Genomic DNA, 12,748 nt, shown 5'->3' with positions numbered 1-12,748 from the left:
AAACACACATATATTAAATGTAGTCTTTCAAATTTTATAGTAATAACAAAACAATCCTTTAAGTTAAGATTGTGTTGCAAACAAGAACCCCATAACTTTGCAAGTTCATCTTCAACTATTGGATCATAATTAAACCGAAAAAATGATTAGAACTTACCACATAGACTCTACAAATATTTCACACCAACTAGTAGATTTTAAAATTCTTTAAAGTAGAACAATTGAATGGTAAGATCTAGATTACTTATTCAATGTGTTTGAAGAATGGTAAAATCAAGAACACTAATTCAATATTTATTAGAAATGTCCGATAGAATCCATGAATGAATAACAATAAAAAAAAATTGTAATGTTTATTTGTCAATTAGTACTAACTTTTAAGTTTTCTAAATCTTATGACAAAATATTGTTATGAGAAAGAAAATGATGAGTAAAAAGTCTCATTGTAAAGAAACATGTGTTGACATTGTACAAAGGGCCACATAGAAATGAAAAATTACAAGTCATCATCTAAACATGGTATATGAACTTTTATTTGAATATCCTAATTGGATGAATTAATCTCATACAATATGAGGAACCAAAATTTGAAATCAACTTTAAAATTTCCTTTCACCTTCTTCAAATCATTTCTTTTTCAATCTCTCTTTAATTTCTTGTTCATAGAGAGACACACACACTTTATTCATTTTGACCATTTCCCTCCAACTCCTCTTTCGCCGCAAATTGACCATTTCCTCCCCAAAATAGCATCTTCATCTTCTTCTTCTTCTTTTTTTCTTAAACCATAAAACTTTCTTAAAACTAAAACACCTTCATCTTTTCTTCAGCCATGGCTGAAGTGCTACACTCTCCAACACCAACATCCCATTTTTCTTCATCAACCACTCCTCCTTCTTCTTCTGATACCATTCTCATTCTCAATACCGACCAAGAACAACAACCACCACTCTCTTCTTCTTCATCTTCTTCTTTTTCTTCTTTAGCCGTGGCAGTTAACAACAGTTTTTCCACAGTAACCGAATGTGACGCAGAGGAGAAAAAGACAGAGCAAGAGCTATCCCTTTTGGCCATTCTTGTGACCCTTTTAAGGAAATCCTTAGTTTCTTGCTCCAGTGATGATGCTTCCATGGAAATCGGCCACCCCACTAACGTGCGCCATGTTGCTCATGTTACCTTTGATAGGTTCAATGGTTTCTTGGGTTTACCTCTTGAGTTTAAACCTCAACTCCCCACTATACCTCCTAGTGCAAGGTAGTTCTTTCTTTCTTTCATTCTTGTTATCAATATGTTACATCATGTTCTTCTCTTTTACTTGTTTTGGTGAAATGTAGTGCAACTGTTTTTGGAGTTTCGACAGAATCTATGAAATTATCATATGATACAAGAGGGAACATTGTGCCAACAATTCTACTACTAATGCAAAGACACTTGTATGCTCAAGGAGGATTACAGGTTTCAATTCTCTAGAATCTTTATCAGCTTCGCAAATTACTATTTGGTCATCAGGGTTCGAACTCTGGTCGCCACTTAAGTTGTCCTCAACGCCGAAGACATACTCTATATGTGATTTTTTTTCCTGGTTAATCATATGCAGGCAGAGGGAATTTTCAGAATTAATGCAGGTAATAATCGAGAGGAATATGTTCGGGAACAGTTAAACAAGGGAGTGGTTCCTCAAGACATTGATGTACATTGTTTAGCAGGATTGATTAAGGTATAACAATGAAAAAGAAGGATTTTTATCTTATACGCGTTTGTCTGTCTTTCTATTGCGCTTAACTGTGTATCGATTTTATCACGGCTCTTGAAGGCTTGGTTTAGGGAGCTGCCAAGAGGTATTTTGGATTCTTTATCTCCGGAGCAGGTAATGCAATGTCAAACAGAAGAGGATTGTGCGGAACTGGCGAATCAGCTACCTCATACCGAAGCTTCCCTTTTGGAATGGACTATCAATCTGATGGCTGATGTTGTTCAAGAGGAGCCTCTCAATAAGATGAATGCACGCAACATTGCTATGGTTTTTGCACCAAACATGACTCGGGTTAGTTAGTTTCAATCAATTTTTAATCACGAAGCATTGTCAGTCTAACACACTCACCAGACATGACACTGATATGTCGATACGTGTCAGAAGCCGGATCCGCCTTTAATCTTAAATTTGGGTGCTACATGTTTTCTACAATATTTCTTCGAAATTGGTCATGTTTGTGACAGTACTTTTAACTATAGGAAAGTCCTGATTGCAGATGGTAGATCGTTTGACTGCATTGATGTATGCAGTTCAAGTGATGAACTTCTTGAAGACACTTGTATCAAGGACACTAAAGGCAAGAAAGGAAGGATTCTGATGTAGAATTATCACCTGAAAATTTTATACAGAACGTTTTGATGTTGCAATAAAAAGTGAAGTGCTGATCAATCAAGCAATTTGAGCTGCTGCATAGATTCAAGATCAGAGTGAAAAAAGCACCATTGTGCTGGAATGTAAATTGATTCTTTTCTAACATTTATAGCACTATATGTTTGTATGATTTGTCTTAAGTTGCAACTTGCAAAGATAAGATTTAGAAGTAGTTCAGTTTTATTGTTTCCTTGGTTTGTTTGAAATTTATGCAAACCGCAATTTAAAACCATTATCGTAATCGTAACCTATAAATAGATATAAAAGATAATGCTCTTAATATAGATATCTCTTCCACCTCAATATATATATAGATAGATTCAAGTTAGAACCATCCAATATCTATAACAGAATAAAAAGATACCAAAAAAAATAACAGCCTTCTACACAATAATGACATGTTCCTCCTGATTTTACTTCATTTCATGCTATTTTTGTGTCCCTTTCCCATTTTTTCTCACCCATAGTTCCAACCACAACAAACAAATTCTCAAAAATTATTGTTGTTTGTCTTTTCTAATCCTCTCTTAATATATGTTATGTTTTTGTATTGATCAAAAACAAAACATTTTTATCAAAAACAAAAAACATCAACCTTAAAAACCTAGGAAATCTCAATTGTCATCATGTCATGCAGCCTTCAACGAATATTTGAAAATCCTCCATTGCCTGCAGAAAGCCCAACTGTGCTTCTTGATCAATCCCTTTCATCATGGAAAAACCAAATCAAACCCATGCGGCATTCGTCTTCCTTCACTGAAATGTTCGAAGAGCTTTGTAGCGAGACTATTACACCTCAAACATCACCATCACCATCACCATCACCATCGTTATCATCTTCATCATCATTCCCAGAACTAGTTAACTATATAAATCCTATTCAAATTAATAAACCTCTACCTTTACCTTTAAGGAAAGAGAACTCACTTTCTAACAAAAAGAAAGTATCTCTGAGTTTAGAGAATTTGAATATTTGTACAAAAAGAGTAGAAGAATTCAAACAAAAAGAAGATGATGTTGATGAGAAAGATGGCGAAGAAGATGGCGGCAAAAAGAACGAGGGTTTAGAAGAGGTGAATGAGTATCCTCCTCCAATATCATGCATAGGGAGAAGTGGAAAACTTTGTGTTAGTTTTGTATCTTATAGGAACAATGGAAGGTTTGTTCTTAAACAAGTTCAAATACCAACACAAGATTTTCTTCATGCTCATAGAGAAGATGGAAGGCTCACCTTGCATTTTGTTCAGCATGATGGAGAGGAACAAGAGTTTTCAGAAGATGAAAATGATTATGATGGGGGTGTAGAAAGTAATGTAGAGGAAGAAGAAAATTGTGTTAAAGGTGGTGTAACATGGGATAGATTAAAATACAAGGAAACGACATTTCCAGAAGCACCAGTGGTCTAGTGGTAGAATAGTACCCTGCCACGGTACAGACCCGGGTTCGATTCCCGGCTGGTGCAAAACCTTTTTATTTTCATTTTGTTTTTTAGCTATATGTTAATATTATATTATGTCAAACCTTTTTATTTTCGTTTTGTATTTCAGCTGTTCGTTAATATTATATTATGGAAATCAAGGACATTGATTTGACATTTACAAATTACATCGTATATGTCTAATTGCATTCAACAAAAATCATTGATTTACTGATATATATATATATATATATATATATATATATATATATATATATATATATATATCAAGATCTGTGTGTGGCTTTAGTTTTTCATCTAGAATTTTGCTACTCTAAAGTGTTTTCATATAGCTTGTTATTTGAGCTAATATAACGGAATTCCAATAAGTTCTCCATAACACTTGCGAAAATAAACTTCTGGAAATTGAACCTAAACTCGGTTGAAATGTCTCTGAATGTGATTTTTCTTACAAAAAATATCCTTCCCATTTCGCATGTTACAGTTTCACTGTTGATGCTCTTCATGCTAAGAGGTAGTAAGGATATATAGTTGATAGGTCATATGGAAAACAATGTAAGCAAAAAGGAAGTAATCCATGCTAACAGTATGATGGAATAAAAGCAGAGTGATGTGTAGTTATTTATTTTTGTGCAACTGTTGCAACCAAATCGAAATCAAAAACAAGCATCACAACTGAAATCTTCAATCCTGCACTTCTGGCTTCTTTGCAGTGCCTTTAAGGTACCACCCTACAGCTGCCAGAATTGTTATAGTGCCGGCTACAACACCATAATTCCGGTATTTGTCAGTTGAAACTTTGGCACTTGATGTTTCGGCATGACCGGAGCTACTTGGTTTGGCATCGGTTACTGTACCACTTGAGCCTTCAGCTGGCTTTGCTTCTGGTTGAGGACCCTATATTAGAATATACATATATTTAACAGTAAGTTCAAAGCATGACATCGATAGAAAATGTAGACAAACAAGAAGAACAAAGAAAAATGAGATAGAGAGTGAGTGAATGCAAGAAATGTGATGGGTGGTGTGATAGAAAAAAGAGAGATGAACGTATAGATAAGGTGAAAAAGTAATGTGACAACAAGAATGCGGAGGAAAATAAATTAGAACTCAAAAACATTTATTGCAACCAAGTCAATTTAACTGAGTCTCAAACAAGTAACTCCGCAAATGCAAAAACCTTGAAGTCTTTCATTCAGTAAGAACAGGAAGTGGCAGAATATAAAGAAATAACATTGCAGATTATTATTGATTTGGTCCTTTAGTTAGAGTATGATTAAACAATTTTTATTTTAACCTTAAAAAGTATATAATCCAATGGTGAAAAAGAAAAGGGAAGTGAAAATGCAAGTTCCCCTAATCGAAGGAGAGTGATTATGTGAGTTAATGATAATCATGCTTAGGAGGAAATAATACAACTTTAGTTTTGTCATACTTTTTTCTGCTAATTTCTGCCAACAAAATCATTTGTCAATTGTCAACTTTTCAAGTTTCGATTTTACCATCAACAGTTGCTGAAAAACAACTCTCATTTCTCCTTGTGTCGCCTACTTAAAACTCATTTCTTTGATTCATTAATCATGTAATATCAACAAGCATCGTTGAGTTACAATAAGACGTGACAACAGATTTCATTAAGTACAGCAATCTAAATTATCCGTGAATTTATGCAATCTCCACACTTTGACTTTGGTTTAGAAAAGATAACGGGTACAATTAATGAAGGGGAGATGAGATTATAGAATGTTAATGGGGACGTCAATGATCCACTTGAAGATGGCAATATACTTCTATTTGGCAGTGTTGTCTTATTATGATCTAGACTTAGAAGCCATACATTCTTGGATAATAGGAATGGGCAACACGACAAAGATATAGTTAATATTAGATAATTTTGTAGAATCAAGACTTCCTTTTTTATTATGATCGCATCATATGTATTATTTTGTAAACTGGAGTCACATCATTTATGGGTAAGGTATATCTTTAAAAAAAATAGCAATGTCAGTATATAAATATCACACTCTTTATATATTTGTGTGAATATATCCATTGCTCTATGTCATTTCATATCTTCATCTAATATACACATTGTATCATATTAAGTATGTGGGTTCGTAGTCAACCAACATTCATATTATCACTCTTTTATGTTTGATAATAATATTATCTCTTTATCTTTTGGGAAATGGTCCTCCATGTAAAAAATGATATGATTAATACTAAACCTACTTTTTATATCATCCAACTGCAGCTGAGGGCATTTGTTAACTGTGTGCACCCTTCATTCTAAAGACTTAGAGGTCACATTTAATGCTGAATCTTTATAGGAACAATTTGGATTTCCTAATAAACGAAGGGTGAAATTTTTTATAACAATGTTATAGGCCAAATTACAGGTTTTTGCAAAGGATAATAAATAGCTTAGCCATAAAGTGGCTGCCTTGTATTTTAGAGTAACATTTTCTAAATTTTAAATGGGTAAATGAGAAAACTCCTATACCGATTGAACAAACAAAACCAATAAAGCTTTTGATCGATCATTTTCCATCAACAAAATATGATAAAAACACTCAATCAGAAAACTAGATGTGGAATAACAGGTTGAAGAAAGATGACCTAGACCTAAACCTAAGGTTAAATACTTTCAAGTTACAGTGGCACATTTGTATAATATTAACAAAATAAGGTGAAGTTTTAGGACATACCTTGCGAGCAAGCTTCTCCAACTTCTCTTGCTCAGCTTTCTGCAATATAAAAAAAATAAGTAAACCACCACATCATCAACATGCAGACCTTTATTGATGTAGACAAAGTCTACCAGCATAAGATAAAGGCTAAAGCTATAGTTTTCTTTACGGCTTTTGAGTTGATTAGCAATCAAACATGTATATTAAATTGTTGAGCAGCAATCTATTTTCTAAGCATACATTGGACTAATAGATTAATAGACCATGAAAGTGAACAAATAATTGATTCCTTCTGTTAGAAATTAGTAGAACCCGGGGCAACACTTATAACTAACACTTTTGATTTGGATAAAGCTATTTACACAATTCCAGTAGATTCGTCAGAGTCAAAACAAAAATCATTTTTAAAAATTAAAATTTTGAATGCGTTGAAAATGAAATGTGTGATTTTAATTTCTCCTCAACATGAACATAGGATGCAGCGCGGTCTATGGTAAAATAAAAAACCACCGCATTTCCTTTTTCAAAATGAGTGCTAGTCACAATTTTCCCACAAGCAATGGGTCTCTACAAAGTACAAAGATTTTGAACATATTTTTAGAACGATATGGAAATTCATCATACCAGACATCATATCATACAACTCAGTTCATATTTCATTTGCAGTTTTTGAACCTTTAGAATGACAGAGAACCCTACACATGCAGTGATATTTATGTCCCCAAATACAAAGAAACACCTCGAGTATAACACAAAAACACTATTACACCACATCCAATAATTATCAAGGGAAAAACTTGCAATTCGAGCACAGAAAAAGGTTCTGAACGCACTCCGTTATACTAAAACTTCCATTCAATTGCAATTAGCAAGCTAAAAAACAAAACAACATGAAGCAAGAATGTAAAAACTAAAGCATCTTTTGAGGTTACCTTGAAGTAAGCATTTTCTACAGCTTTTTCCTCCTCACCGAGAACTTTCCCAGTGCCACTGCTAAATAGCCTTCTGGATGCATGCCTTGCTGCCACCCGTGTCGCCATTGCCGTCGGTTTTTTGATACTTTCTTCTCTTCTGTAAATGATATAATAATGAAAGGTAAAAAAATGAATTCTTTTAGGATTGAAACAAATTTACACCAAAATTGCATGCCCTTTAACTCTTTATCATTAAAAACTATGCAAATAATAACAATATTTCACAAAAAAGAGGGGAAAATCCCAAAAAAAAAGGTGCAAAATGAAGTGCAGATCTCATCAAGTTTTACAACTAGAAGGGCTCGATTAACCAATTAACTATAAATGATACATAAAAAATCGGTGATGCGTATAACGAAGGTGAAATTCGGTATTCATTGTGAAACAATTAAACAGAACGAGTTCGCTAATTGAGTGAGGAATTGAAAACAACAAACCTAACTAGCTGTAATCATTGTGAATTTTTCAGAAAGTTGAAATTGGATCGCAACATTTTTGGTTATCAAAAAACCTAGAAGAAAGATATGATTAAGGGAAAGAAAGAGAGAAATTACCAGATTGTGTTGAGCGGTGAGGTGAGAGTGTGGGTTTGTATTGTATGAAGTAGAAGAAGCAAATTGTGGCTGATTTGTTCTTTTTTCCTACGCCCTTCACTTCAGGGTTTAAATACGGCACCGTTTATATATATATATATATATATATATATATATATATATATATATATATATATATATATATATATATATATATATATATATATAGGGGAAAGGAGAAAATTTAATAGAGGGGGGAGAAAGGAGGGGAGGTAGATTAACTAGATATATGTTTTGTTCAAAGAGGAAAAAAATGAAGGGAGGAAAGAGATTTTTAATTGCATATATGTTTAGTTCACGAGAAAAAATATTTTAAAATTAATTTACCTGTTACAAATATTATAACATTCGTATTCAGTAAAAAAATTCTAAATAAAAATATATTTAAAAAAATTTCGTCAAATAAAATCTTGTTCATTCATAAACAACACAAATGAATGATCAAATATTAAATATTAAATATTAATGTAAACAAAATATTTATAAAGATCATAAGCCTATTATTATAGGATGGTCAATCAGACGAGTCAAAGATCATTTGCATTATCACTGTTTTACATGCTTCAAGTGGACATTGAATAATCATTTTAAGTTTGTCAACATCTTTCATGACATAGTGCAATATATCTGAGGCAATGGCTTTGTATCACGTTCACACTCCTGAAATTAGAGGCAACTCATATTTTTTACATTCTCTAATTATTTCATTTCCTTCTAATCTTGGAAAGGGTCTTAGGTGAAGAACAACCCTTGGGTTTGGAAATGCAGTTGTGAGTTTTTTGGATTAGGGTTTACATTCTCCCTCTGAAGCTTTGATTAGAAACAATGGCAAAATAATTGTGTAACATTATTGGACAATTTGACCTTTGCAAACCACTGAAGAGGGGAAATGTCATCAGGTACCAAGATCAACAATTAAAAGTCTTCTTTAAGTATGAAAGGCTCCCGACCTTTTGCTTTGTTTGTGGTAGGATTAGACATCAACTCAAAGATTGCGAAGACCTTAGAGATAGTGGTGTGGAAGGATTCGAGGAAATTTAAGAGAATGATCTTGCCTTTGGACCTTGGCTAAGGGTGTCTCATTTACCAAGGAACTCTGAGAAACCTAAGAAGGAGAAAAGTTCTAGAAGCCGCAACAGGAACCTCTTTGAATCCTTCAATCTTAGCAGGGGAAATGAAGCTGAAAAGAACATCGATGCAGGGAAGGAATCCCAAAAAATTCCAGGTAGGGAGGAAGGAGAGAAGAAGGCGATAAGGAATAAGGATTCAAGCGTAAGTGGTGGAAATAAAGAAATGGAAAGTGTTCATGAATCTCTAGGGGTCGTAGTGCTATCAAAAAGTAAGAGGATAATGGATATAGAGGAAAAAGGGAAAGGGAAAAGAGGGCCACCTAAATGGAAGAGGAAGAAGGAATGGACGATGATTTCAAATTAAACTGTAGTAAAACTAGAAGTATAATTGGGAAAGAGTCAACTAGTTAATGTAAAGATAACAACAAGGTCACCAAAGGATGTTATGGGGTGTGGAAAAAAGAAGAAGAAAAGGGGTGGAGAATGAGACACTACTACAAAAAGTACCTTTCATAACACCATTTCACCTCGGCCAAAGTATCCACAGTGGTAGAATCTATTCACTTAGGAGTTTTCCTTTTATTTTCATTTTTAAGCCACTTTTCACCACGGTTTGAACTTTCAACCGAGGTGAAAAGTGACGTCTGGTCATGAGTTCGAATTCTAACACCTATAATTTTATTTTCTATTTATTTTTAAGCCATTTTTTTACCACAGTTGAAACTTCCAACTGTGGTGAAAAGTGGCGCATGGTCACGAGTTCAAATCCTAGCACCTACATTTTTGTTTTTTATTTATTTTTAAGTCATTTTTATCATGGTTGGAACTTCCGACTGTGGTGAAAAATGGCGCATGGTCATGAGTTTGAATCTTAACACCTACAATTTTATTTTTATTTATTTTTAAGCCATTTTTTAACATGGTTGTAACTTCCAACCGTGGTGAAAAGTCACTCGGGGTCATGCAAAATATAAATGTGTTTATTGAGTTTCTTCACCGTTCTTAAACAAATATTTATCATCCATTTAGTGAGTATTAATGCTCAAGATACTATCATTAGTGATACACGTGAAACCTAAAACTTAGATGAACATCTAACTTAGACAAACTTCATCTTCTACCTCCAAACATCATCTTCCATTTATGACATTTTATTTGTCCGCTAAATCAAGCTCGAAAATATCATTTCTTCCATAAACAAAACTCGAAAACATCATTTCTTTCATTAATAAATTTCAGAACTCCATCACTTTTTCTCCATCTTAAATGAGACCAGGAATACATGGATTCAAGTTAGCAATGTTAGTTGTATTATTCTTGTTCTTGTTGTTGTTCTTTTTATTGTTCTTGTTATTGTTCTTCTTGTTGTTTTTCTTGTTGTTCTTCTTGTTGTTATTGTTGTTATTGTTCTTGTTCTTGTTCTTATTATTCTTGTTGTTGTTGTTATTATTGTTATTTCTGTTCTTGTTCTTGTTTTTTTAATTAATGTTCTTGTTGTTCTTGTTGTTGTTCTACTGCTGCATTTTTTATTAAAAGACATATAACAACGGTTGTTTAAAGTAACTATTGTGATAGGTTAAGACATACAACAACGGTTGTTTAAAGTAATTATTGTGATAGGTTGCGTGCTACTTGACTTATAATTATGGTTGCACGACTGTGGTGGAAAGAATCATTCATACAATCACACATTACCTCACAACGGTTGGTCGGACGTCGTTGTATCCCATTTTCCAACCGTTATGAGAAGTTTTTTACGTAGTAGTGAGGTAACATTATCCATAAGTTACTAGAGGTGGTGTTAGATGACCAACATTGCCTAACACGATGAAAATGCTTAGTTGGAACTGTAGGGGATTAGGGAATCTCCATACTATTTGAGCCTTGTCAAGGCTCACAATAATGGAAAACCCCACCTTGGTCTTCCTAATGGAAACCAAACTCAAAGACACGAAGATGTAGAAAATCATAGTTACTTGTGGTCTTAACAACTGCCTTAGAGTTAGTTGCATTGGTGAAGGAAGATTAATAACGGAAGGTCTAGCATTACTATGGAAGAACACTCTAAATATCATCATCACCTTTGACTCAACTAACCACATTAAGGCTTACTTTGTGGATGAGGAAAGTGGAGAAGAGTTACCTTTACTGGTGTTTACGGTTATCATGAGGAGCACAAGAAGAAACAAACTTTGAATTTATTTAGAAACTTAAGGCCCATTGAAGGAATATGGTGTTGCTTTGGTGATTTCAATGACATGGTGAGTACGACTGACAAATTTAGGGACAATATGAGATCAGATAATCAATTGGAGTTAGGAAGAAAAGTTATGGAAGATTGTGACCTCATTGATGTTGGTTTTAAGGATACTGATCGGGAAAATAGCAAGTGTACTATTTTGCCAATGTAGTAATAATAGGGATGTTTCCCCAATGATCAATCTCGAGGACTGCGCAGCAATATAGGTTTAAATCGTGACTCAATTGAACAAAACAAATAATTGGGGTTTTGTGAAAAGTCACTGTATACGGGAATAAGAAAAGAAAGCAGAATAAATATTTTTCACAGTGTATAATAATATGTCAAGGATGGTGTATGAATATCTCATGTAATGACCTTAAATGTATATCTCCTTAAACAGTTTAAAATGTGCAATTATCGGATCTTAAATTTTTTTCCTCCTAAGACCTCAGAGGGAAACCTTTGATCATTCATTATAATCTCTAAGTCCTTAGGTGATTAGAATGAAACCAATTCGTACAAATTAACAAGATGAAACCGGTAACCATAGGGTATCCCTAGCCCTAAATGATATCTACTACAGTTTCACTGTATAAAAACCTTAACAATTGTAATCCCGCAAATTGTTAACCACATAACAATCCTTACTTTTCTGATAAAGAAAGCATTACAAACATTGCACAGTGAAATTGACAAACAAACATAATATATTAAGGAAATTAACAATTCAGAGTCATTACACGATCAATTTAGGGACACCACCCTGGCATTAGGGGGTTTAACCACTCATATTATTCAAATAAGATACAATATAAAATTTAGAAATTACAAAAGTAAGGGAATCTCGTTGATCTTCAATCGCATCCGCTCTTGAAGGACCTCCGTTCTTCGCCGCTCTTGATCGCTTCAATCTCTATCGTATCAAATTTGTCTCTGTGTAAAAGTCTCGTTCTCTGTATTCGAAAATCCTCTAAATAGTTCCTGATCAAATATTTGATGTAGAAAAAGTCCAAAATTCCATTTGGGATCAGCCTGATCGCTCGACTGTGTGAGTCGAGAATGGGATACAAACTGCAAGTGCACAGTTCTATCGCGTAGTTTTAAAAGATATCGATCCCACAGGGACTTATGAATCGATATACCGTTATCTAAGGTTACTACGTAAAGCTAAGGTGAAAAATGTTTGATTGTTTGGGGAAAAACTAAAAGCTAAACTAAGATCTAGATTAAATATTAATAAAACGGATATCGGTATGTAGTTCGTCAAAACTAGGGAATCAAGTCTTTGTCGGTTTCTTGGTTTTAAAATAAATCGTTTCAGTTAACTTTATTGGTTA

The 12,748-nt window shown here is 33.7% G+C and overlaps 1 protein-coding gene, 1 non-coding gene and 1 pseudogene across 2 annotated transcripts; 2 read left to right on the top strand and 1 right to left on the bottom strand.

Moving 5' to 3' along the window:
• The first annotated feature begins 580 nt into the window (after positions 1-580).
• On the top strand, positions 581-2,585 carry LOC127102681 (rho GTPase-activating protein 1-like; annotated as a pseudogene).
• Positions 2,586-3,795: 1,210 nt separating this feature from the next.
• On the top strand, positions 3,796-3,866 carry TRNAG-GCC (transfer RNA glycine (anticodon GCC)). Its single transcript has one exon. It is a non-coding gene; the product is annotated as a tRNA-Gly (tRNA).
• A 372-nt stretch (positions 3,867-4,238) lies between these two features.
• Positions 4,239-8,218, bottom strand: LOC127100739 (uncharacterized protein At2g27730, mitochondrial). The gene is made up of 4 exons (XM_051038008.1): positions 8,061-8,218; positions 7,465-7,603; positions 6,551-6,589; positions 4,239-4,739 (listed from the first exon to the last, which is right to left on the bottom strand). Exons 2-4 carry the CDS (start codon positions 7,570-7,572, stop codon positions 4,527-4,529), a joined length of 360 nt encoding a protein of 119 aa, XP_050893965.1. The 5' UTR covers positions 7,573-7,603; positions 8,061-8,218; the 3' UTR covers positions 4,239-4,526.
• Positions 8,219-12,748: the final 4,530 nt, after the last annotated feature.

Source organism: Lathyrus oleraceus, chromosome 7 (assembly GCF_024323335.1).
Source record: "Lathyrus oleraceus cultivar Zhongwan6 chromosome 7, CAAS_Psat_ZW6_1.0, whole genome shotgun sequence".
NCBI lineage: Eukaryota > Viridiplantae > Streptophyta > Magnoliopsida > Fabales > Fabaceae > Lathyrus > Lathyrus oleraceus.
The sequence above is the reverse complement of the archived record's forward strand: the minus strand, read 5'-3'. Positions and strand labels throughout refer to the sequence as shown.

Bases quoted from the DNA above. Each gene is read 5' to 3' on its own strand.
- LOC127100739 (XM_051038008.1), bottom strand. From the start codon at position 7,572: ATGGCGACACGGGTGGCAGCAAGGCATGCATCCAGAAGGCTATTTAGC. The intron at 6,590-7,464 runs GTAACCTCAAAA...TTTATATTGCAG, and splicing joins TAGAAAATGCTTACTTCAAG to AAAGCTGAGCAAGAGAAGTT. The intron at 4,740-6,550 runs GTATGTCCTAAA...ATTCTAATATAG, and splicing joins TGGAGAAGCTTGCTCGCAAG to GGTCCTCAACCAGAAGCAAA.